Genomic DNA, 27,298 nt, shown 5'->3' with positions numbered 1-27,298 from the left:
CGTTAACTCTGCTTCTCTTTCCACAGATGCTGTTAGACCTGCTGAGTTTTTGCAGTATTTTCTGGGTTTTTTTTCAGATTTCCAGCACCCACAGTATTTTGATTTTATCTTAGGCTCTAAGCTCAGTTGCATTGTTAACCCACCTGGTCTGAATTCGTCTGGAGAAAGAGTAAATTCATTTGCCAAAGACTGTTTCAAGATAATTTTATATGCCTTGTGTTACAAAAATATTAGGCAAATATTATGTATGCAAATCAATTTGATTGTCATGAGCATGTGTGAGAATGACTATTTCCTCATCTGGTGTCCTGCATGGAGAGAGTTACATAAAATACACCTGCATGCTGATTAATAATAATACTTAATAATAAGCATTATCTCATACACCGAAAGCAAAAAGTACTGACTTCACATTGCTAAGGACATGATCTGGTTATGGAACTCTTGTCAAGCAGTGGTGTCTGAAGTTTGAAATCTAACCAATACCTTCCAATTAAAAAAAAAAAGTAGTTTCCAGTGCCTAATGATATTGGCGAAAGTAGTTGATGTTCCTGATATCTAGTATTGCTTCCGGTTTATAACACCGCCTTGAAACTTCAACCTCAGTTTAACACAATTTGACTTTTCTTTCGGCTGAGCTGATAGTAACGCAGCTACTTCACTCAGGTTGAGTTTAGCAAACTCAAAACAAACCAAAGGCATAGACAGACTGGTAAAGTGGGCAGGCACGTGGCAGATGAATTTAATGCAGGTAAGTGTGAAGTGATGCATTTGGAAGGAAAAAGGAGACACAATGTAAACTCAATGGTACAATTTTAAATGAGGTCCAGGAACAGAGACCTAGGTTTACATAGTCAAATCTTTGGTGGCAAGACAAGTTGATGCTGTGTTCCTAAAAAAAAAAGCAATGGGGATTCATGTTTTTACAAATAGAGACATAGAATTCAAAAACAAGAAAACACTGGCTTAACTTCTAAATCATATTTTGGGAAGGATGTTAAGACCTTGGAAGGGGTGCAGAGGATGATTTGCTAGACTAGTACTAAGGATGGGGGAATTTCATTTATGTGGAGAGACTACAGAAATGGGGATTGTTCTCGCTGCAGACACGGTTAAGGGGATTGTTAAGAGAAATGTTCAAAATTGAGTTGTTTTGAGTAAGTAAGGAGAAACTTCTTTGAGTGGCGGGAGCGTGAGTAACCAGAGGACACAGATTTAAGATAATTGAGAAAAGATCCAGGGGAGATGAGTTGTTTTGATGATTTTCATGATGATTCAGGATGCACTGCCTGAAAGGGTGTTAGAAAAAGATTCAGTTGTAACTTTCAAAAGGAAAGTAGATATAGACTTGAAAATTAAAACAAAAATTATGCAGGTCTATGGGGAAAGAACAGGGAATGGAGCTAATTGCAAAGATCCACTACAAGCATAAAAGGCATAATCTATGGTATATAATTTGATGATTCAAACCTGAACCTCCCATAGGGGAGCCACCTTTGAATTCTTTGCATCACTTCCAGTTTTGTATGCTTGAAACAGTTTCTGCTGCATTGCCTCCCACTCCCCTCCTTGCACAAGCAGTTAACATCAGCATCCACTTCAAATGCCTACAAACCTCTCAGCTGTTCCTGTTGGATCTGAACTTCAAAGTTCAACTTTTCTTGAGGTTCCGGAAATGTTTTAAGACCTCTAACTTTGTATTGCTTATGCGCCGAGTCTCTCTGAACTATATAAAAAGTCAACCCGTAATATAAACGATCAAACTGCATTTTGATTAGCTTGGGCAGATGCCACCTTGATGGCTGGTGTTACAGCCCAGCTTGTCAATGAGCATGACTGCATGTAAGCCAAACTTTTCTTTGTAGTATGATGCTGTGCTGTACATCAGTGTTTGAGAGTCTAGATACTGTACAAAGCAAAATAGTTTTTATCATTTCCTTAGTATAGAACAATGTTAGCTCTGTTACCTTTCACCAGCTTTTAAAGTGTCATGTTTCATTTTTCCTGAATGGCCCGCTTGCCACACTAAACCAGCTTTCCACCTTTGATACTGCATATTTCAACAATAAAATGCTGCTGGCATTTTTTAAAATAGTGATGATTGGTGAAACATTGTTTACTGTTGACATCTTTTTTGTTTGGTGGAGGCTCTGCTTGTGCCAAAGTGAATTTCAATGGCAGGGATCTTGTTCTTTCATGCAGTCCTATATGCCTGCGGCTGTTTCCTTCATCAAACTAAAGTCATTTTATTTCATTATGTTGGTCTTCAACCTTGTTTAAATAAAGAAATCTGCCTCGCCTTCTCAATTTTGCCAACTGTTTTCACAAGGGCCAACCCTCCAGTATAGGCCAAAACTCAGCATCCCTACGTCCATTCCAATCCCTGTGGCTGTTTTTCATGTAGGAGTCTGAATGGCAATTCTAGTGTGAAAGACATCACAGATGAGCTTGAACCTTGGCTAATGCCCACATTTGTGAATTTCCCAATCCAGGGGCCTCTGGATATTGGGAATCCTAGCTTCTCTCGTATCCCTGCTCACCTACCTGCTCCACCCTAACCAAGGATTGGTGAGAGAAACTGTAACATTCTGTGATCACCACTGCTTTGATCACCTAACTCAGCGCAGTTCATTGAATAACAAGATGCCACATTCAGTGTGGCTCAATTGTTCAGTAGCTATCCTCTGAGTTACTGGGGGCCCCCTTTTATTTCTGTATTTGACAAATTCTTTAACTTTTGTGTTTTTGTTTTGATTTTACAGATGTGAGCTGTGTTCAGTTCTTGCAATGTCATTGATTTTAGTTCACCTTCACTGAACTCCCAGACAAGTGACTCGATTCATATTAACCAGAGTATATCTAAGATTGAATGGTGACCCATCATGTTGGTAAAATCTCAACTAGACATGATTTGATGCACAAATAATGAGAAGCCTGAGACTAATTGAGGAGGTTTGCTTTCAAACTTAATTGCCATCATGCCATTTATGTGTTGGTCATTGAGTGAGGACACTTATTTATATTAGGCAAGCACATACTGTTGTAGGCCACAGGTGCTGGCCACTGGGAAAGCTGACATCCTGTTTACACAGAAGCAGGTAGAAGAATTTGCATTTGTTTGTTAATGTGCCTTCTGCCATGGCTTATGCACTGTTTTTGGTTTCAGGTCATGATTCAAAAATTTGTGGCCTTGTGGCTAGCCACTGGCCTGGCTTCAGCTATCACCTGTCCAGATGGGAGTAAATGCTCAGATGGAACAACCTGCTGTAAGATGAATTATGGAGGATATTTCTGCTGTCCTGCGCCGAAGGTAGGTTTCAGTACGCAAATCACGGGCAGTGACCCTTTAGAGTTTCTTTCCGCCAAGTTGGCCTGATATGCTCGTATTGTGTTTTTAAAATTTTTTTACATCGACACTGCTTTGCCCCAGTATAGGCATCAGGGAAACACAACTTGTCACATTCTGATAATCAGAGTACATTCCCTTTATCCCAGCTCTGTCTTCTACTTCCCAAACAATTAATCATTATTAATCCACATTACAAACTTATTTCCAGTTCACTTCGCTTTTATTTTTCCTACTAATCTTTTGTGCAGAATGTTATCAAATGCTTTTTCGAAACCCATATAGATGTATTCATAGACACTCCATTATCCACCAGGTCAGTAACATCAACAAATTCAATTAGTCTAGTTAGACTCGACCTACTGAATGTACTTGAGTAATAGTTGATCTTGTGTAAAAGTATATCCCTGGCTTTTGACCAAAAGAACCAAACTCCTTTTACTTACTACCCACTCACCGTTGAAGTCAAACTTGCCCTGGTGCAAAACTCCTCATTTGAAGGTGGCTGTTCAGCTACTTGTGTCTGTGCAGAATAGTAAAAATGCATTTTGGCTCTTCGTGTGCTACTTTTGAGGGGGGAACAGTCTCCAACCTGGCAACCCTGTGATCAGCTGATGTACCACCGTAAACAGTCACGTAGCGAGATGATGGGAGAGAGTGGATTTCAACCCCTCAAAAATTACTTGTGTATAAGCCGACCCCCACCCTTTTGGTTAAAAAAAAATGGCCTCAGAAACTCAACGTTTTCGTGAGTATACGTGGTATCCTTCACAAATCGATGCCTTCTTTGGCCAGCTTTTATTTGTCCAAGTGCTCAACTGCTCTGCCCCTGATAGATTCCAGTAACCTCCCTGCAATTGTTATTGAACTGTTGAGTCTAAAGTTTCTTGGGCCCTCCCTCAAATAATGGAGTGACGTTTGCAATTTTCCAATTCAAAGGCACAATTCCAGAATCTAGAGACCGTTGGAAGGTAGCAACCTATTTCTGAGAGGAAACTATTATCGTTCAGAGCAACCAGAACAGTTGACTCCTTTCCTGTGAAATATCTTTCATCATTATAATGTTTAAAAACCGCTAATCCCTCCAGCTGTTAGGAATTTGCTTCTTCCCTTATTCTTCAATCTCTCCTAAAGTTTTGTTGCGTTAGAAGTTTGTTTGCCTTTTGCCCTTTTTCTGATTAAATTTCTGTTTTGGTTGCCCGTTGAGCTTCCCTTATCTTGATTCTCCCAATTAAACTTGCATTTTTCCTGAGTTCTGACGCTAAAAAGTTTTTATCTTCAGCTTAGTGTCTTCACATTCCACACATCCTTCCTTCCGTCTCATTCAAATAAAAAGTGACGTTCCTCAAGAATAGATGAGAAATTTGGTCACTGAAGGGAATGGAGAAAGCCAGTACCAGTGTAAAATATAATCTTTCTGTCTTAAACTCCAGCACGCATTTTATTTGGTTATTAGTAACAGATGACAAATCTACCTGAGTCCAGGAAATCTGGCAGAGATTGCTGTCATCCTCTTATGCACCATCCTGTAGTTTTTCAGAAAGACTAAATATTGAGTTTTGCCTTAAAAGCAACACTTTTCTTCTAATAGAAGAATAATGTGAATAATTGGACAATTACGTTATGTTTATATGTGTAGGTGTCATATTAAATGTGAGTACCTTACTTTCAAGTGCATTATCTCAATTATTTTATCTGTAAATCTAGAGATTAATACCACTGTCTCTTTGTGTGGAGGTCAACTTTTTGATTTGAGATGAAAGAAAAAGATGGAACTGTGTGGGCTAAGATGATTTTGCTTCACCTGAAGATGACTTACTGACTAACTTGTGTATCATGACTAACGGCGTCCATTAGTGACCCACGAGACCTGGGGTTAGATCTGCAACTTAGTATTTTAAGGATATACTTAAATGCAATTTCTCTGTAGCCTCAAAGACATTGTATGTAGAAAACTAAAACTAATGCCCTCCCCACCCCCCAGTTCCTTGCCGTAGAAGCCACTTTATAAAGCTTCAGTGAGAACCAGTGAAGCTTAAAGTGCACTTTGGATCTGGCTTCTGAAGCAAAAGAGCTACCTTTGAGGTTACACACTTCATGTGCCATAGGAGGCTTTGTTCCTAAATTAACACGTTTCCAGGAAAAGGCAAAAGCAAATAGGATGCTGGAGCTGCTATTGTTCCTTGGCACCTTGGGAATGACTCACTGCTGAAAAATCTGGTAGTGGTGTAACCATATTTGACGGCTTTTAAGACAATTGGGCAGTCAGCTTTTAGGTTGAAAGACTCCATAGACAGCACCCTTGATGATGAGGCTCTGAAGGATTCACTGATACTTCATTAGGAAGGCCAGAGAGCTTAATCTGAGATAAGTGGTGTGTTGTTTTTCATTTTTGCATGGGATATGGGTATCGTTGGCAGAGCCAGTATTTATTGCCCATCCCTAATTGTTCTTGAAAGGTCGCTGGCTTGAAAGAATTGCAGTCCACCCAGAGTGTTGTTAGGGAGAGTGTTCCAGGATTTTAGCTCACTGACAAGGAACCCCTGTTTTCTCATATGCAATGTGCTTTTAGGCCAGGAAAGTTCAAGTGTTTGATTCCTACTGGCACATAGTTAGCGTTCTTAGTTCTATTAACTCAGACTGTCATCCTGAAAAGTTTGAGCTGTGAACTTTCTCCACAGATAGTATGCCTAAGTGATTGGCAAGTTTTGAGTCTTGAAAATCCAGTCTTTCAGATAAATACTTGAGAGCTTCACAGAAAATGGAGATTTAATGTAGAAGGACCCAACTAGTAATGCAAGAATTTTCTATTCAGCCTCATATTGGTATGTTGTTACAATTTGGACTTTGCCTGAGAGCACATAACTTGTTCACAATAACAAGGGAATTTCCACAAATAAAGCCATATCCCTTCAGAACTGAAACTTGTAACCATATCTCTGATTAAAAGGTATAAAGGTATTATATGCCAGACATGAGGCACTGTCCTGTCTGCTTAAAAGGATGATGACTATCATCTGGTCAAACAGCATTCTGAAGTTAAGACTAAAGGTCAAACCTATTTATGAGCAAGATGGGCTATCCATCCTATGTCTGGGAGATAAGGAATGAAAGTTAAAAATGTGACTTAAAACAATAGAAAAAGAATGTTTGAAGCAATTTGCTGAGATATTCGCTTCTACAGGCATATGAACTGAATGAGATGTGTATGAAGAGTGAAAATCGGACCACGAAAATGTTTCTTTGAAGTAATTATTATTTTTTGAAGCATTTCTCCTATCCAACAGATTTCATTGAACAATTCATTTACCTTCTTTCACACAATTATTTTATGCCAAACAACAGAAGTAGCATGGTGATAGACAGAGCGAAGCGATCCCACAACTAATGGATCAGATCTAAGCTCTGCAGTCCTGCCACATCCAGTCATGAATGGTTGTGGACAATTAAACAACTCACTGGAGAAAGAGGCTCCACAAATATTCCTATCCTTGATGATGGGGGAGTCCAACACAACAGTGCAAAAGACAAGGCTGAAGCATTTGCAACCATCTTCAGCCAGAAATGCTGAGTGGATGATGCATCTCAGCCTCCCCCTGAGGTCCCCAACATCACAGATGCCAGTCTTCAGCCAATTTGATTCACTCCAGGTGATATGAAGAAACGGCTGAAGGCACTGAATACTGCTAAGGCTATAGACACTGACAATATTCCGGCAATAGTACTGAAGACTTGTGCTCGAGAACTTGCACACCCCTAAACAAGCTGCTCCAGTACAGCTGCAACACTGGCATCTACCCGGCAATATGTCCTGTCCACAAAAAGCAGGACAAATCCAACCAGCCAATTACCGCCCCATCAGTCTACTCTCGATCATCAGCAAAGTAATGGAAAATGTTGTCGACAGTGCTATCAAGCAGCACTTACTCATCAATAACCTGCTCACTGACACTCAGTTTGGGTTCCGCCAGGGCCACTCAGCTCCTGACTTCATTACAGCCTGGGCGAAACATGGACTAAAGAGCTGAACTCCATAGGTGAGGTGAGAGTCACTGACCTTGACATCAAGGCAGCATTTGACCGAGTGTGGCATCAAGGAACCCTAGCAAAACTGGAGTCAATGGGAATCAGGAAGAAAACTCTCCACTGGTTGGAGGCATACCTAGCAGAAAGGAAGATGATCGTGGCTGTTGGAGGGCAATCATCTCAGTCCCAGGACATTGCTGCAGGAGTTCCTTAGGGTAATGCCTTAGGCCCAACCATCTTCAGCTGCTTCATCAATGACCTTCCTTCCATCATAAGGTCAGAAGTGGAGATGTTTGCTGATGATTGCACAATGTTCCACATCATTCGCAACTCCTCAGATACTGAAGGAGTCCGTGTCCCTATGCAGCACGACCTAGACAACATTCAGGCTTGGGCTGATAATTGGCAAGTAACACAAGTGCCAGGCAATGACCATCTCCAACAAGAGAGAATCTGACCATCTCCTCTTAACATTCAATGGCATTACCATCGCTGAATACCCCGCTATCTTGGAACAGGTGGGGAGTTACCATTGACTAGAAACTGAACTAGACCAGCCATATAAATACTGTGGTTACAAGAGCAGGTCAGCAGCAGAGAACTCTGTGGCGAGTAACTCACCACCTGACTCCCCAAAGTCTGTCCACCATTTACAAGGCACATGTCAGGAGTGTGATGGAATACTCCATTTTCCTGGATGAGTGCAGCTTCAACAACACTCAAGGAGCTCGACACCATCCAGGACAGAGCTGCTTGATTGGCACCCCATTCACCACCTTAAACATTCAATCTCCCTATCGCTGACAAACAGTACAGCAGTGTGTACTATCTACAAGATGCACTGCAGCAACTCACTAAGGTTCCTCAACAGCATCTTCCAAATCCATGACCACCTAGAAGGACAAGGGTAGCAGATGCATGGGAATACCACCAGCTTCAAGTTCCCTTCCAAGTGTCACACCATCCTGACTTGGAACTATATCACCTTTCCTTCACTGTTGCTGGGTCAAAATCCTGGAACTCCCTTCCTAACAGTACTGTGGGTGTACCTGCACCACATGGACTGCAGCAGTTCAAGTAGGCGGCTCATCACTATCTTCTCGAGGACAAGTAGGGATAGGCAATAAATGCTGGGCTTGGCAGCAATAGCCACTTCCCCATGAAAGAATGAAAAAAATTCCCATTTTTAATCCCCATAAATATGAAACACAAGTACCTAAATTCTCTCAAAATGATTATACTCAAAAACATTATTTGACCAAAAAAATTTTCTTCCACAATGAATTTACTTTAATGTGCTTTACTAGGCTTAACTCTAGTTCGATTTGCTATATGATTCCTACTAATCATTCTCTACATTCTCAGTGTCGCACTCAAAAAACCTCAGGATCAAAATCTGCATTAACACACATTGAGGAAATAGGTGTCAATGTCCTGAGTATTTCATTGTCAGTGTCAAAGGCAACATCGGTAGTATCACTCATTACATTTTCAGTCTCTCAGCATTTTCAATGCTTCTTGAAACATTAAATATTTCATGACAGACCACGTTAGAAGTTCTTAACTCTTGAGCCCAAATAAAGAGATTTCTTGGTGATCCTACTCAACTGTTATATTTTGAGGTTTTTCAAGATGTGTTTTGATTTTGTTCCTATAAGAAGAACATTCAGTGCGTCAGGTGTCTCACTGAAGGGTGGCAGTTGTACTTTACCATTTGCACAACACATTGAAGGTGGCTCTCTTTTCACTTCTTTGGACAATATTCACATAACTCTGATCTGCCAATACCATATTCTGGGTCTGACTCATAATTAGAACCATAGAACCATAGAACACTTCAGCACAGAAAACAGGCTATTCGGCCCTTCTAGTCTCTGCCGAAATATTATTCCGCTAGTCCCATTGACCTGCACCTCGTCCATAACCCTCCAGACCTCTCCCATCCATGTATCTATCTAATTTATTCTTAAAACTTAAGAGTGAGCCCACATTTACCACGTCAGATGGTAGCTCGTTCCACACTCTCACCACTCTGAGTGAAGAAGTTCTCCCTAATGTTCCCCCGAAACCTTTCCCCTTTCACCCTAAAGCCATGTCCTCTCGTGTTTATTTCCCTAATCTAAGTGGAAAGAGCCTGCTCGCATTTACTCTGTCTATACCCCTCACAATTTTGTAAACTTCTATCAAATCTCCCCTGATTCTTCTACGCTCCAAGGAATAAAATCCTAACCTGTTTAATCTTTCACTGTAACTCAACTCCTCAAGACCCGGCAACATCCTGGTAAATCTTCTCTGCACTCTCTCAATCTTACTGATATCCTTCCTGTAGTTAGGCGACCAGAACTGCGCACAATACTCCAAAGTTGGCCTCTCCATTGTCTTATACAACCTCACCATAACATCCCAACTCCTATACTCAATACTTTAATTTATGAAGGCCAGAATGCCAAAAGCTTTCTTTACAACCTTGTCTACCTGTGACGCCACTTTCAGGGAATTATGTATCTGAACTCCCAGATCCCTTTTGTTCCTCCGCACACCTCAGTGCCCTACCATTTACTGTGTGTGTCCTACCTTGGTTTGACCTTCCAAAATGTAACACCTCACACTTTTCCGCATTAAATTCCATCTGCCATTTTCTGGCCCATTTTTCCAGTTGGTCCAGATCTCTCTGCAAGCTTTGAAAGCCTTCCTCGCTGTCCACAACGCCTCCAATCTTAGTGTCATCAGCAAACTTGCTGATCCAATTCACCACATTATCATCCAAATCATTGATATAGACAACAAACAACAATGGTCCCAGTACAGATCCCTGAGGCACACCACTAGTCACAGACCTCCAGTCTGAGAAGCAATCATCCACTACCACTCTGTCTTCTCCCACATAGCCAATTTCGAATCCAGTTTACAACCTCTCCATGGATACCAAGTGTCTGAACCTTCTGAACTAACCTCCCATGTGGGACCTTGTCAAAGGCCTTACTAAAGTCCATGTAGACAACATCCACAGCCTTTCCTTCATTTACTTTCTTGGTAACCTCCTCGAAAAACTCAACAAGGTTCGTTAAACACGACCTACCACGCACAAAGCCATGCTGACTATCCTTAATCAGCCCTTGGCTGTCCAAATAATTATATATCCGATCTCTCAGAACACCTTCCAATAATTTACCTACTATTGACATCAGGCTCACTGGCCTGTAATTACCTGGTTTACTTTTGGAGCCTTTTTTAAACAACGGAATAACATGAGCTACCCTCCAATCCTCTGGCACCTCACCTGTGGCTAAGGACATTTTAAATATTTCTGACAGGGCCCCTGCAATTTCCACACTAGTCTCCCTCAAGGTCTGAGGGAATGTCATGTCAGGCCCGGGGGATTTATCTACCTTTATTCGCTGTAAGGCAGCAAGCACCTCCTCCTTTAATCTCTATATGTTCCATGAATCTACTGCTTGTTTCCCTTCCTTCCTTATACACTATGCCAGTTTCCTGAGTAAATACTGATGCAAAGAAACTGTTTAAGATCTCCCCCATCTCGTGAGGCTCCACACATAGACGACCGCTCTGATCTTCAAGGGGACCAACTGTGTCCCTTACTATCCTTTTACTCTTAATATACTTGTAGAAACCCTTCGGGTTTACCTTCACATTATCTGCCAAAGCAACCTCATGTCTTTTTGCCTTCCTGATTTCCTTTTTTAGTATTTTCTTACATTTTCTATACTCTACAAGTACCTCATTTGCTTCTTGTTGCCTATACCTGCTATACACCTCTCTCTTCTTCTTAACCAGATCGCCAATAACCCTTGAAAACCAAGGTTCCCTATGCCTGTTAACTTTGCCTTTAATCCTGACAGGAACATGCAAACTCTGCACTCTCAAAATTTCGCCTTTGAATACCTTCCACTTACTGAACACATCCTTGCCAGAAAACAACTTATGCCAATCCACTCTTCCTAGATCCTTTCTCATTTCCACAAAATTGGCCTTTCTCCAATTTAGAATCTCAACTCGAGGACCAGACCTATCCTTATCCATAATTAGCTTAAAACTAATGACATTGTGGTCACTGGACCCAAAATGTTCACCTACGCATACTTCTGTCACCTGACCTGTCTGGTTCCCTAATTATGATGAGGATCATAGATAAAAGCTTCCTTAAAGAGTCTTGGTCTCTTAATTGCAGCACAGGTTCTTCTTGCATCCTGTCACTCTCTGTCAACTTCTTGCTTTTGCTTCTTTATTTTCCCTTTCTCTAATTGCTACGTATTGCTTTCTGTCAACTTTTTGCTCTAGCCCCTTCATCTTCCCTAGCTCTGCGTGGCACCTGTTGCTTTCCCTTACTAACGGATAGTGTCTCAGAACATATATTTTATTTGTTTCATATACTTAAGGAAAAAAAGCAAATGAAATATGATAGAAAGCCAGGGATTTATGACATAAATGTGTTGTGTACTTCTTGGAATGTATGTTAAAGTTGGTTAAAGCATGCCTGAGTTGCAGTGCCAGCAGGGACACAGCATAGGCAGGACTGAGACCCCCTACTAGGAGGCCAAAATTATCCCCCCCACCCCTGGTTGGTTAGATGAGTGATTAGCGGTGGTTAGATGACAACTCCTCTATGACATGCCCCTTTGGTATCATCCCACCAAGTTGGTGGAGATTGGGCCAAGGTCCTCTGAGGAGTTTGCCAACAAACGGACAGACATTTTGCTTACATAGGTAAGAACAATACAGAATCTAAAAGCAAATGGCAAGTAACTAGCTGTTACTGACTGTGTTTAAATTGTTTAAAACTCAAAAATGTTGACTCTTTAGAAGCTCATTCTAATAGTTTCTGGAGCTTAACCTCTGATATGCTGTGTCTATAATATCTCTTAGTTGCATCCACTGGAAAGATTTAAAACAGGAACTGAAACTCTTTTGAAAACCTCTATCTTTTCAGAACTTCCAAAAATAGCTTTCAATACATAAGATCAAAAACAACATAAAAACAGAGTATTTGCAGATGTGTTATTTGGAAACCTGCCTTACATTGTCTGGATCTCAAGTCTGCTAAGATCTGAAACAATTTTAACTAGATTGAGACATCCTTGATATCTTAACCATTAAAGATAGTGGCCCATTTTCATGTCAAAATAACGGTGAGACTAACTGCTTTGTGTGCAAATTGCATCGTAGCATCAGGTATAGGCAGATGTGCAATTAATTGCAAGGTTCTGGAAGTCATTGTCTGAATGCAGTACCTCACCATTAGCTTTGCAAAAATGGTATCTCATTGTTTGATTCACCATTCAAATGCATTGGATGGTGTGTTGCTTTCCTGTATTTGAATATTAGATACCAAGTAAACTCATCACAAAGTTTGAGCTTGTCCATTTCAGTCTAAGTACCCCTTTTAACAACATGTTAAATATTAATGCCAAACAACCTCTGGCACTGAAAATTAACCCCATTCCTTTAGCTTTTAGTTGTTAGAAATTTAAAAATTTCGTTTTTTAACTTTGTCTCTCACAATCCAATATTTCTTTCCGCCTTTTTCTCTTAGTGGCTGATCTAACATTGAATTCATTATTTTCAATTAAACTTCCTGCTTCAGTCAGTTGCACTGTTCATTTCACTATAATTAAATCTGGTTGGTTAAGGAGATTTGGTTGCTTACTCATAGTCCCCAGGTGCCAGGTTTCCTATAGAGGGTCCTACCCTGCTGTTATTTACCACTTGCTGCAACTTGCCATGCAAAATGTGAACATTAAATGGGTACGGGAAATTCTAACTCGTGAGGGTTGTCTTTCATTGACCAGTTACAGGAATTTTTGGGCTGCTAGTTTCGTTCCCTTTCCAGTCCACAAACTTGCGCACATCAACATTTCAGCAAGGTGGTATTTTCTGATAATTTTTAAATATAGATAATATTGGTGAATTGGTTGGGTTATAGGAACACGAGCAGACCACGCAGCCCCTTGAGCCTGTTGCAGTATTTAATTAGTCTGTGGCTGATCTGTATCATAACTTACCCACCTTTGTTTCATATTCTTTAATATCCTTGCCTAATAAAAATCTATCAATCTCATTTTAAAAGTGTTCTATTTAAACTAACCTCAACAGCTTTTGGTGAGAGCTTGGTTTCCACGACCCCTTCTGACTGTACTCCACAAAATCTAGCTGTAATTTTAAGGTAATGCTTCCCTAGATCTCCCCCACCAGAGGAAATAGGTCAGATGGTGGTTGTTTTCCTCCTCTCCTTCACATCAAGCTAAGAGCCCTGCCTCATGTGCAGCCAACTGAAGGCAGTTTTAAGTTCGCATTCTGTTTATGTAATTTAATAATAAAAGTAATAGGCTACGGATTTGTTTGAGACATGATTGAGCCCTGCTTCTGTCACATCTGATGAATTGGGTCTTTGTGAACATATCGGTATCTTTCTGCCAGTAGCATCTACAGTATCTCCTTAAGTGACTCCTCAGACCTTCATCAATATGCTGTAGGTGTTGAATCTACTAGTCTCCTTTGGTTTCATTATCAGTCAATGTCCCAAGTATTGTCAGTGCGTGATAATCATGTATCTAATAGCAGGAAGTTTCATACCAAAATAGTGCTGAGATTCTTTGTTGAAGAATGAGAGTAGTCTAGCAACTTTGTTTCCTTGAATGGTTTGTTTCTGTATGACATCCCATAGTTTCCTTGTACCAAGGGTCAGTCAAATGATGCAAGTAGGAACAGCCAGTCATCTCAGTAATCTCTCCCTGATGGTCAAAGCAAAGCTGGTTTTTGGGCTTTTCTTCGTCTGAGCTTTTTTCTGCATGCGGGATCTATTACTGGTTAAGTGTACAGAGCTTCCCAGAATCTTAATTTGACAATCTGGGAGGACTGGCCTGACCAACCCAACTCTGTGGTGCATACTGTCATGATCCTAATGTGGAATAAAAATGGTTTTGTTGGCGTTTGTACCATGACTGTAGCCCATTGGGCTGCGATATTCTAACTTTCCTGATAGGCTCAAGACACGTTACTTGGCTCATGGTGTTAGGGCATCTATATCAGTTTGTTGACTTGAGGCATGAAATTCAGTGGATGAACTCAGAATGGTTCTTGAAAGGTGTCTACAAAATTGAACTGTTCGGCAGGCATCTCATACCTCCTGTGGTTTTGAATCTTATGTTAAACTTGCATCGAACTTAACTGAACCTGTGGTGCTTAAATTCTACCCACTTTTCAAATATTGACTCCATTGAAAGCTGGTACAGTTTTTAGCTTTTGTACTTAGTGTAGTTTAGAAGGCCTTCTTTTTGTGTATCTAAATATTTTCAATCATGAATGGCCTCGTCCCTGACGGGAACTAACTGACCTTCAGGTGGTCCGGCCTTTATCACATTTTGCTTTCTTAATGTCACCATTAGCACCTCATTTAGCCAGTACCACCAACATTAACAACTCTTTGACCTTTGTTTATGACATCTTTTGCCATCTCTCCTTTGCCTCTATCTATCACTGGCCTTCTATCCAGCTTCACCGGTTCCACCCCCATTAATCAGTATATATTTCACCACATCCCTACCTCCCTTTAGATCCGAAGGAGAGTCATATGGACTTGAAATCTTATCTCTGTCTCCCTCTCCACAGATGCTGTCAGACCTGCTGAGTTTTTCCAGCATTTTTTTGCTTTCATTTCAGATTTCCAGCATCCGCAGTATTTTGCCTTTATTTTAGAAAAAGCTAAGCTGCTGTATTTAAAGTTTGCAAATCTCATGGCATGTTTTTTTCTGTCACAGGCGGTTTGCTGTTCAGATTTCTTGCACTGTTGCCCTGAAAATACCACCTGTGATCTCGTGCATTTAATCTGTCGTGGTGGTTTGAGTAGAGTTCCCTGGATGAAGAAAGTTCCAGCAATTCACACCGAGACTAACATGGTAACTTTGTGATGGTTCGAACTATTGTGTCCTGTGCTGTAATTTCAACATTAGAAAGTTTATCCAATAATTCTATCTACAAATGTATATATAATTAATTTTTCAACCTACGACTGTCTTTTCAAATATTGGGCAAGTTTATATTTAGATACCTCTAAAATGTTTTCACCTCCATTATTTTTCTTGCTGTTTCTACTGAGGTTACTTCTTGATTTTTCCATGCTAGCTTTAGATTATTTTCATTTTTAAGTATTTGCATTTCTCCTGTGGCTTCTATATTCAGGAGTTATCTGACCATTTTTGTATGTGATTCATGCTGTGGTGCAATTCTATTAATACTTTACGAGTTGCCCATCCTTGATGTGCAAAAGTGGTTGATGAATGTTGGTCAGAAATTGACCACTACCAAGTCTGATGGAATGTTACATACAAATGTCTATGTGGTTTACTATATAGTAACATATATGTTGAGTATCACAAGAAGGTTGACTGATTTCCGAGCTTGTGTGGCTCTGTGCTGCATTTTCCCATTGGGCCATCTATTTTTAAAATCTTAACATTGAAAGCCAATTTTCCAAACTCCAGGTGGTCTTCTGGACTGATTAATAGTGAGCAATTGCACCTGAGATTACCACAAACTACCCAAAAAAACTAATTTTGTTTCTGTTTAGTTGGGATTGTGCAGACATAGACTGCTCATGTGGCGGGGGGGGGGGGGGGGGGGGGAAGAAGTGCAGAAACAGCATCGCCATGGGAGATTTTACTGTTCTAAGTACCAGTTACATAGGAACCAATCTTCTGCTGCCATAACAGATGTGCTTAGAAAATTATTGTAATAAATCAAATTGGTGCTAGGGCAATTATATCCAATGAGCTGTCATGAACAGAGGTTTAATTTGGGTTAAATTCACTTCTGAAGGTACACAATGAGCCTCATGACCAAGGAGGTGCTTTGTTCAAAGCTTTAGCTGCACTTTCATCTTGTTAAGCAAAATCTACTACCACATTAAGAAACGAGATGATTCTGAAGGTGAGTGGCCTAAGTAGTGTAGTTTTGTGTTGGGCCCACAGGGATTCTATTAGCAGACCATGACTAACTGGGAGTTGATCTGTACAGTACCCAAGAATGGGCAATCACTTCAGTTTCACATATTTTTATTTAATTCTAGTGGGAAGAAGCAAAAGCCACCCCCCTGGTTCAAGCGGGAACACCCAATGCAGTGACTGAGAACATGTGTCTGGATAATACTGAATGTCCCCCTGAATACACTTGTATGCCTACGTCAAAAGGTTTTTATGGTTGCTGCCCACTTACTGAGGTATAATAACATATTTTAATTTTAGCAGTAGCTTTCTCATGACTTCCATAAAGTGTTTTAATATAAACAATGCAAATGGTATTTAATAGTAAAAATATTAGACTGGTTATACCATGTGATATAAAATTTAAATAATTTTTCATAAACAAAAGTTTAATGTAAATAGATGAAACTTAATAAACCTGTTCACATTGAAGAGGACTTCTTTATCCCAAGTGTATAGAATCCTAATGTTCAATAATTCAGTGTAAACCTTGCATTTTCTCGGTTCATTACCTTGTATCGTCAGAATGCTATAAAAATATTCCTCTATTTTCACTGGTTTCTGGTTGCAGGCAACTATTTGCAAGGATTGGGAGCATTGCTGCCCAAAAGGGTACGAATGTGACCTGAACGAAGCCAAATGTAAAAGAACTGGAGTTAAGGAAGAAAAGTTGCCATTGGTTTCTGGAGTAGGAAACTTGCATACTGCTGAGAGTGAGCTTTGTGGGAACATGTCCTGTTCTGGGGGATACACTTGCTGCACATCTAAGAACTTTGGTTGGGGTTGCTGTCCTATGAAAGATGTAAGTTCTGAGTTAAGTTATCATTTTATGGACTATCTTTGTAAACTATTTAAGCATTGCTACAACTATTAGGTACTGCCAAGTGGGTGAAACTATATATTGGTGCACAGTGATGAGTCAGATCTTCGTTATAATTTTATTACCCTTGCATTGCAAATTTTTAGGTGTGCTTTCTATTCAGTAGCTCCAGCGAGGGATCTCAGCATCTAAATTTTATGACAGTTGACTCTCTTCCCTCTATTTAAATGTGTAATAGTGCAACCTAGAGGTGTACCAATAATACTTTTGTGATTTTAAACTGGATATTTGTGCCTATCACAAGTGTACCATTTTATTCTGAGTCGGATTAAACAAATGCTTAGCTAGGCAAGGCTTGATATGAATCATTAAGCTGCTTTTTTCCACAGTGAGTGAACATAGGGCGACAGTTATCAGATTCCCGTGCTTCAATCAAACCAACTTCTCTCTCTGTGTAATGATACAAAATAGAGTACACCATATTTTTCCCCCCAAAAATAGGTTGACTTAAGATACCTTTTAACTTCATCTCTTTATTTCAAAAATCTGACTGCTAATGCTTTTCTGGCCTCAAGGAAATTGGGGCTTGTTTCCTGATCCTTTTCTTTTGTTCCCTCCCTGACCCTTTCAGGGGTTGGCTAGAAGTGTTGCTACTCAAACCTACCTTGCTTGCTCCCTCCCTCCCTTTGAAACTAGGTTAGTGCAGAGCACCACTGAAATGGACCTTGTATTCCCTAATATTGTGAATATTTGGGAGCTCTTGGGTGAAATGATGATTCTCTGATTATTCTCCTTTGACCTGTGTAACAGCAATGACTGACTGAGCATAATACTCTTGCTCCAAATGGCTACAATCTGTGCAAATCCAATTTGGTTTTTTTTTAAAGCAACACTTAGAAGTAACTCCTCCCAATAGCCTAACACCCCCAAATCTTTTCTGTAGAAAAATGGTCAAAAAGTCCCAAAAGATGCCACCTCATTATGCTCCAGGGTGTAAGTGCAGTTCAGCTATATGATAAGTAGCTCAATCAATTAGTGTTGGTGGGTTATATGCTACTGCATGTGATGGCACTCTGGTCTCCCTACAACTTGAAGCAGGAATGTAGTACCCCTGGAGTTCAGAGGAAACTTAAGTGCACAGTTTGTGTGGCCTGTACACAATTTAAATCTGCCTACCAGTGAGAGCATAGTAGACCAAGAAAAGGGTTGGCTTACCTAGTATATGGGGCCATTTTTTTTAAATGCACTGTGATAGTCTTGTAGCTCCTGGGTAGCCTCCAGCTGTTACAGCAGTACCTTAGGCCTCAATCCCTGTTGCCTTACAGAGCAACAGGAAACCTAATAAGCACTGAAACGATCGATCACTACTGACATTACAGCTGCTTCTGTTTCAAGGACAAGATTTAAAGGCTGACAGAAGGATTTATTTCGTGATCACCAGCGTGAAATAACAGAAATGGACCAAATGGACCTTTTACTAAGGAACTGGAGTGTGTTCACTTGACTTTTAACATCACAATGAATCCTTGAGCACCAATTCTAAAAGTATTGCTGCTGTAAGCATGGCACATATCCAGAAATAATAGTTGTACTATTTTAGTTAAGTTGATGGAACTGTGGGTTCAGACAAAGTTCAGGATCACCTTAAAGGGCCAACACTGCTAAACTTCAGTGAGTTGTAAAAAAAAGTTCAAACCAAAATATTTAAAGCAAAGTCAAATCACAAAATCTCTGTTTTCCAGCCCTTAAGTTATTCAGTTGATTTGGTTCTGAGGGAATACTGACTGAGCAGAGGTCTACAGAGTAGACAGTTTAGTTATCACAAACTGAGAAAGGCCTAGGTAAAAGTTGGCTATATAGCCCAAAATATTGCTTCCATCATGTCCATAACACATGTGCCAGCACTGGATACTGGCATCCTCTGTTCACGTTATCTTTCAGTATCGCAGTTTTGGGGTGGATTAAGGGAATTTATTTTAGGTGATCACATCTATCTTAAACTTTGCATGCTTGCTGAAAATTTACCACAAAGCACCATTCTATTTTCAGGCTGTATGCTGTGATGACAATTATTGCTGTCCAAAAGATTTCAAATGCGATAAAGTACAAAAAACCTGCATCAAACCCATTGGTAAGCAGAATGCATATTAAGTGAATATAAGCCTAATCTGACAAATATTTAGATTGTAGTGATGAAAATAATTGCTTTTTTTCTCATTCTCTCCCCACTCTCATCTTTATTTTCTATCAAGGACAAGAAAAAGTTTGGAAGGGGTACTGTTAGTTATAAATATTCATTTTTTGTAGCTCCTCCCAATATACTAAAATGGCAGGAGGTTAAATTAATTTTTGATACAGAAAGAGTTTAGACTTGTGCTTTAAATTTTAATAAGTATCACTTTACTAACTGGCTTTAAATTCACTGGTGAATACTGGATAATGGTTCTGTTTGGTTGGCATCCTTCCATCTGCAGGTGATGATGTGAATGTAGCCTGAGAACTTTGGTGAGGTCAGATGAGATCACCTCTATGTATGATGGCTGATCAAGCCAATTCTGGAAGACAAAGTGTGCCACATGTGTTATCCCTCGTTGATGGCACAGGATGATCTCTGTTGATGCCTTGTTTGCAGCGCTGGCGTATGCTTTGGAGCTTCTGAAACCACATCATTGTGGTGGCGAACTCCTGGCCACAGCTGGCGCCGCCATTTGCATCGATCGCCAGCTAGAATTTCCCACTTGTTGTGATTGATACTGAGGATTTTTGCATCTCTGGACAGTATCCTTGAATCAGAGCTTTGGGTGCCCTGCTGGTCTCTTGGCACAGGTTACTTCACCGTTTTGTACGTCCTTGGGGATTCAGCCATCTTCCATCCTGTGCACATGCCCAAGCCAGTGAAGCCTTTTTTGCTTGATTAGTGTTAGCATGCTTAGCATATTTACCCTAGAAAGGGCTGTTCATTGGTGACTTTATCTTTCATGTGATGCCAAGCATACATCATAGACACCAGAGATGGAAGTTATTAAGCCTTTGTTCTTGGTAGGTATAAGTTATCCAGGCTTCGCTGCCATACAGCAATGTGCTGAGTATACAGGCCTTGTAGATCAGCATCTTGGTCCTGCGGGATAATAGTCCTATACTTGCTGTATTTGGAGGTTTGAGTTAGGATCCAAGCTCCCTGTGTACATGCTAGATTAGCACAAACATAATTTGCAAATTGTCATTTTGGTGAGTTCTTTCTTGTGTCTAAATTTTCAAAATGCTGAATTAGAAAATCTAAGTAATTGAAAATGACAGGAAGCAACAAAAGGGACATTGATAAGATGAATGAAAATGAACAAAAAAGTGGCAGTTGGGATTCAATTGCCAGTAAATGAAGTGACATGTTTTTAAAATAAGTAACAATTATACTTTGGAAAGGGAGAAAGTTGGATAATGTAACAGAGTAGATGAGTTCAGGCTTACAAGGCATAAATTTTGCAAATGCTGCTTTTAATGTAATTTTTAAAAAGTTAACGTGATGCTGGGTTTTAAAGCAAGAGCTATAGAATGTAAAGTTGCGACATAATTAATGTAGAAAAAAGGCTTAGCTACATCACGGTTGGAGTACTTTGCACTTTTGGGCTTCATTATGGGTGACAGCATTGAGACACTAATGTGGATGCTGCCTGCTATGAGGCAACTCAAACGGGAAGAAAAACTTCGTTCTTAAAAAAAAAAATCCGCAATTTTTTCAGAGGAGATTAAGGGATGATTTGATAGAGGTGTTTAAAGTTATGAAGGGATGGGACAGAGTACATTGTTTCTGGTTATTGAGAGGTCTAAATTGCCACAATATAAGATTAAAGGCAAGAGATTTAGGAAGCTTTTTTTTTAAAGTGTTGTGAAGCTTTGGAGTGCATTTGCTAGGGTTAGTTAACATTTCAGAACTGGTTAGATAAATGGTTGGAGAGAAAGGGAAATAGAGGGATATGGGAGCAACTGCATCCCTTGGCGATCAAGCTCCAGTGTAGTTTGGATGAATGGCCTGTCCACATTGTTTTTTTATAGCCCTATGCAAACCAGAATTGTAGAGCTCACTGCTTATATCATCTAGCCAACATATCAGTGGGGGACAACTGCTTGTGCAATAGTTCAGCAAGCTGGTCATAAGATTTGACAAATTTGTTGAAAAGCAACTATTACAGAAGTGGAAGTGCCTCAAGTTAATTGGAGGAACCGGTTCATGAACCTGAGTAATGGGGTCAGCTGTGCGCCCACCGACCTGTCAACTACCTATTGAGGCCATTGAGAAACTAATTTAAATCATTAATGGACCTGTCCGTCCAACTTTAAGGTTGGCAGGCAGGCCGGGAGCCCTGGCGGGCTTCAGAAAAAGCATGAAATCTCATCCACGGACAGGATGAGGTTTCATGAGGATATTTAAATTTTTAATAAAGGTTTTGGTTACAGTTATGGACATGTCCCAGCTCATGTGACAACATGAGGGGACATGTCAGGGAAATTTTTCTATCATTTTTATTGCAAGTTTTAGTTCAGAGCTGATCTCCCTGAGGCGGCACTTAGCCTCAGGGAGATCAGTGCACTCTTTTATGTACATGCACGAAAGAATGCACTCTTGGCTGAGGGAATCTCCCCGCCCCCCGGCCTGCACAGGGAGTGCATAGCGCTTCCTAGTGGATGTCACGCTGGGCAGGCCTTAATTGGCCTGCCCACGTAAAATGCCCCCACCATGGTGGGAAAATTTTGCCCCCTGAAGATTTTAGTATCTGACTGCCAGTTTATGAAGAACCAAGCTTTAATTTGAATATTAGATGACAGGAAGACTGCAATGAGATCTAATTCCTGATGCCCTATTTGTGTCCCCTTGTGTAGTAAGTTGCTTGGAATCTTGAGCAACACCTAGCATCTCTTAAGAACTGGGCTAAGTTTTGAAAATGAACTTAACTGATAGCCCTTTACTGAGCAGAACAAACAAACAATATGTTCAGTTTCATAGTCAGCTGATCAATCTTGCACTGGGAGTCTCTCTGATGTGCCTCATTCTCAAAGACTGAAATGGCACAGCCTTCGGGCTTAAGTGATCAGTGTGTCGTATCACAGATTACTTAATTATGTTTTTTTTCTAATCTGAGTGAGCAAGATGACATAATTTGGTTGGGAGTGGGGTGCTGTTGTGGATGGAAGGCTTTTTCTTTTTAGAAAAGAATTGTTTCAGACAGGCAACTCTAGCTAAATGTGAGACGTCCTTTATGATGGGAGGTTAGAAAAGTTTGGGACTATTCTTCTTTGAACAGAGATAACCTCATGACCTCAAGATTATGTCTCAACTTTACATTCCATTGCTCTTGCTATAAAACCCAGCATTACATTAGTTTTTTTAAAATTACATTAAAGCAGTATCTTGCAAAGTTAATGCCTTGTAAGCCTGAACTTATCTACTCTTCTATATTATCCAACTTTCTCTCTTTAATGAAAGTTTTCAAAATAATAGATTTTGTTAGAGAAAAGCTGCTCCTTTTGGTGAGTGGATCAATAGTCAGCGATCATAGATTTAAAATTATTGACAAAAGATCCAGATTGGAGATAAGAAATCTTTTCACTTCAAGTTGTCAGGTCTGAAACGCTCTACCCGAAAAAATGGTGGAAATTGATTCCATAAGTAATTTTAAAAAGCAGTTGGACAGTACTTAAGAATGAGGAATTTAATCAGGATTATGTGAACAAAAAAGTGGTTTGTGCGGGAGTAAGTACAATTGCTCTCGCAATGAGTCAGCTCAGGTATGGTGGATTCAATGGCTTCCTGCTATGCTGTAAAATTTCTATAGTAACAGGACCAACACAGACTGGACTTTGTCCACATCTGTTACTTTCTGATAATCACCACAGTCTGCCACTTAAAAACGTTAGTAAAACTAAATTCCATTGTCTTTCCTCAGAGGGTCACATGAGTCGCAAGTAACAATCCTGGTCATGACCTGTGTATTTTTGAGTTGCATTGGTGCAAAATAACCATGCTGCTGAGACTGAAATAAGATTTGTTGTTCACAGATAAGAATGTAAAAGCAATTATTTGCCCAGATCGGGCATCCGAGTGCCCAGATGGCTCAACATGTTGTTTACTTCCGGATCAGCAGTGGGGGTGCTGCCCTTTGCAAAAGGTATAGTTTGGCATTTTGATTCAATGCACATACGTGATAGTGTAGTAGCTATGGCACTTTGCTAGCAATCCAGAGGTTGTAAGTTCAAATCCCGCGATGATGAATTGTGAAGCTTAATTCAATAAATTTATTAATTTTTGGGCTAGATTTTATAAAACCCCAATTGATTAGGGACGGGAATTTACCATCCCTTCCCAATCTGGCCCACATGTAACTTTATTTGGTTGACTCTTGATGCAAACAGTTGCCGTTCTCAGTAAATGTAGCCTTTTCAGCACCACCTGTGTCTCAAGAGAGAGACATTCTAAAGGAAAACAATAGAAACCTGTTAGAAAGTTTGTTTTCTGATTTGCTATTAATTATTTTGATATGTTTCTTTACATGCTTTGATTTCAATGATTCATAACAGGGAGAAACGAGATAGGATTACAGTGCATAGTTGTGCTGTGGCTTCAATGATGTGATGTGTGGACATTTAATATCTCAAAGGTTAATGTTAAAAGCTGCAGAGGCAACCAACTTTAGGTACAAAACTAACTATAGAATGGATTTGCACATGAATGTAGGTTATTTATCAGCTCCCTTTTTTGATTAGTAAATATTCATTTCATGCTGACAATATAGAATGAGCTCTTGTACCTGTTGCTTAATCACTTCTTGTATAGGCTGTGTGCTGTGAGGACCGTCTGCACTGCTGCCCTTCCGAAACCAAGTGTGACCTGAAGCAGTCCAAGTGTGTGTCTCAGTTTGGTATGATGGAAATGTGGAAAAAGTTTCCAGCTCACAGGCGATTTACAGTGAAGAATACTAAAGGTATTGCAAATTTTCTTTTACTTTAACTAGGTAATCTACACTCTAATTAATAGAAGGATTAATCTATATTAATGAATTTAAGAGTTTGCCTCACACTGGGACCTAAAAACTACTGCTCAGACTGAGGAAACTGGATGATTCTTGGGATGAGAATTTAAAAATCAAATTTCTTCTGATTGTTGTTTTTGTACCTTAATATGTTATGTCACTTTGCTAAATTGAAGACATATTGAGTTAAGCAAAGGATAATCCATCTATTGAGTTTGAAAGGTACCTTTTTTCCATTGAGCTTGAAGTCAGTCTAAATATTAAAGAGAACAGAAAATGCTGGAAAAACTCAGCAGTTTGGTAGCATTTGTGAAGTGGGAAACAGAGTTAATGTTTAGAGTCCGTATGACAACTTTATAGCTCTGAAGTAGAGTCATACGGACTCAGAACATTAACTGTTTCTCCGTCCACAGATGCTGCCAGACCTGATGAGTTTTTCCAGCATCTTCTGTTTTTATTTCAGGTTTCCAACATCTGCAGATTTTTGCTTTTATTGAAACATTAAAAAGATCTGCTTTTCACTTCTGAGGGCCTCTGGTGAACTGAGCAATGTTGCATTCTGAGACATTGACATATTGTAAGAGTGTATCCTAGCTTTGTGAGTTCTGGGAAAATGCATGCCTATACAAAATAATTTCTCTTTGCCCTCCCTTCCTCTCCGTCTCCCCCCCACCACAAAACTCACCAGCCACCCTTTAGTTTACATATGTCCCGACTTGGAATGCTGGAATATATCCATATTCCTCTTGGGAGATCAACACAGTCCGTTTGTGATTCTTTCTACCTCTCTCTCACACAGATGCACGCGCACACACAAGTGCGCACATGCTCTCTTTCTCTCTCGCTCTCTCCCTCTCTCTTTCTTTCTCTCTCTCTCTCTGTTTTTCTCTCTCTCGCTCTCTCTTTTTCTCTCTCTCGCTCTCTCTTTCTCTCTCTCTCTCTCTCTCTCTCTCCCTCTCTCTCTCTCTCTCTCTGAGAGGCTGTGGTCAAAAGGGCATGCACACTTGTACACTCCCCATGTCTCTGCATTCATCTATTCTGGATAGCAGTCCAAGGGACAAGAGAGATCGTGCCCCTTGATTCTTAGACTCAGCCCAGCTATTGTTAGGCTTACCGATTAGAGATCCCATTGCAGAACAATTGTAAGCCAATGCAGCTCTTGTTGCAAACAGCGAGGAGGTACACTTCTGTTCTTCACACATACCACCCCCACAGCCACTGACGAAGCACAGCTGCACCCATAATGAACAGGTGTGGCAAGCACTTGAGCAATATATGACAATTGGAACAAATAATACATGGCCCTTGTTTTGGGCTCTGGACCAGGCAATCTGAAATCCTGTCTTGGAAATCTACCCTATCTAACCATCCATAAACACACCCTCAGAGAAAGGTAAAGGAAAGGTTATAGAGGTGTTAGGAATGCTGTTCGATTGGACTAACTGCAAAATACAACTCTGTGAGATCTGTTGCTCAGCCAAGCCTTGCAATTCTCCATTACAAAATAAAACCTGAAGGTCACCACCATGGATCTCAGCTTAGTCTTAACTGTACCAGTGATCCCAGTTTGTTAGAGATTTCTCTTGTAATGCCATGTGATCGTGCATAGCAACTTAAATGTACATGACTTTTTTTATAAGCAGTCCTCTTGACCACGTACCAAATGTCAGTTGTTGGTTTATTACATTACAAACTTACAAAAAAAGACACACAGACCACCTGATCCATCGAGCCTGTGCCAACCGTTGGAAAATATCTAACGCAAACATCTGATCTCCAAAGATAATCCAGCTATCTCCATGAGATCTTGGTAACTGGGGTCACTAACTCCCATTAACACACTGTGTTCTTTAGCTTGATATGTTCACTGCAGGAACTTGGCCAACTGAACACTTGCAGAGAACTGGGATTGACCACCTGTGCTGGCATCTTAATAGAGAGAAACTACCTGTATTTCCTCTGGTGGGGGAGGCCAGAACAAGGGGGTTAGAGGTGGATTAGAGGGTGATGCCAGAGCCGCTAGTTCCCACATAACTCTTATGTCCAATGCAGTTGGTAAAGTGGAGTTATTTAAAAAATCCCAGAGGGAAACTTTAAATAACTGTCATAACCAATAATTTTAAGTGTTATGTTTGAGATGCAACTCTAAACTCAGGGATCAGACCACTAGTTCTCGAGGTTTTACATTAAACTAAATGAAACATTTTATTAATTTACACAGGTTAAAATATATGTACACATGGCTACAAATTACTATTATCATAACTTCTAACAAATTCCCAAACTAATCTCCATTAAGGCAACAGCAACCCATAGACTTAACCAAAACACCAGGCAAAGCATTTTCACCTTACAAATTCAAAAATGAGGTTCTTTTCACTGTAGAGCCAGTTGGAGGTTTGCATCTGCCTTTTGACCATACATTTCCTCTACCTGCACACCCGGAAACTACTAAAGCAATACCTACCACTACTGATTGAATTCAAATTCTCATTGTCTCACCAGTCTCTTTGAACTTTACCTTTTAACAATTGAATTCAGTGTACCAATTTTATTAGTAATATAAACATATTGCTTGGTAGCTCTTAGAAAGGCATCAAGTTTTCAACCCACTTCTTGAATGCGCTATTCAAAATGCAAATGCACGCTATCTCTCTTGCATATCAAAACTAGTACATATCAAAGCACCCAGGCTAGCTGGCTTTAATCCAATTAAGACACCTCTGCAGAGTAAACCTCTGTTTTAAAAGAAAAATATTTTCCAAAATATTATATACATTAATAGCTTCATGACAAAACATAATGGGGAGCTGGAGCATGCCCCAAAAAGCTGTTGAAGCTAGATTATTCAAAAACTTCAAATAAGCTCGATAGATTTTTGTGTGACAAAGGTATTGATTCTCTACTGCAAACATTTTTTTAAAACTTCTGTGCCTCTTCCACTTCCAATAACGATTTAGGTGCTCATGATCTTCATTGTCACTAACTGTTCTAAACTCCGGTGGATATAAGCCTACCCCCTCCAATCTTTCCTCATAAGACAAGCTGTCCATTCAAGGTATTAGCCTAGTTAACCTTCTCTGAACTG

At 40.1% G+C, this 27,298-nt stretch overlaps 1 protein-coding gene across 7 annotated transcripts in view; it reads left to right on the top strand.

Annotated features, from left to right (window-relative positions):
• Positions 1 to 27,298, top strand: part of LOC144668036 (progranulin-like) — an 84,253-nt gene that overhangs the window by 27,065 nt on the left and 29,890 nt on the right. For 6 of the 7 annotated variants that reach the window (XM_078529763.1, XM_078529767.1, XM_078529764.1 and 3 more), the window contains exons 2-8: positions 3,167 to 3,310; positions 15,148 to 15,285; positions 16,455 to 16,604; positions 16,940 to 17,170; positions 19,238 to 19,319; positions 23,240 to 23,349; positions 24,015 to 24,162. In XM_078529763.1, coding sequence (XP_078385889.1) covers positions 3,167 to 3,310; positions 15,148 to 15,285; positions 16,455 to 16,604; positions 16,940 to 17,170; positions 19,238 to 19,319; positions 23,240 to 23,349; positions 24,015 to 24,162 — 1,003 coding nt within the window. Of the gene's footprint in view, positions 1 to 611; positions 752 to 3,166; positions 3,311 to 15,147; positions 15,286 to 16,454; positions 16,605 to 16,939; positions 17,171 to 19,237; positions 19,320 to 23,239; positions 23,350 to 24,014; positions 24,163 to 27,298 lie in introns of those variants that run through there. The other variant, XM_078529765.1, reaches the window with a different exon arrangement.

The sequence above is a fragment of the Cetorhinus maximus genome, chromosome 25 (genome assembly GCF_964194155.1).
Source record: "Cetorhinus maximus chromosome 25, sCetMax3.hap1.1, whole genome shotgun sequence".
In the NCBI taxonomy this organism is placed as follows: Eukaryota; Metazoa; Chordata; class Chondrichthyes; order Lamniformes; family Cetorhinidae; genus Cetorhinus; species Cetorhinus maximus.
Note: the sequence above shows the minus strand (reverse complement) of the source record. Positions and strands in the feature narration are given on the sequence as shown.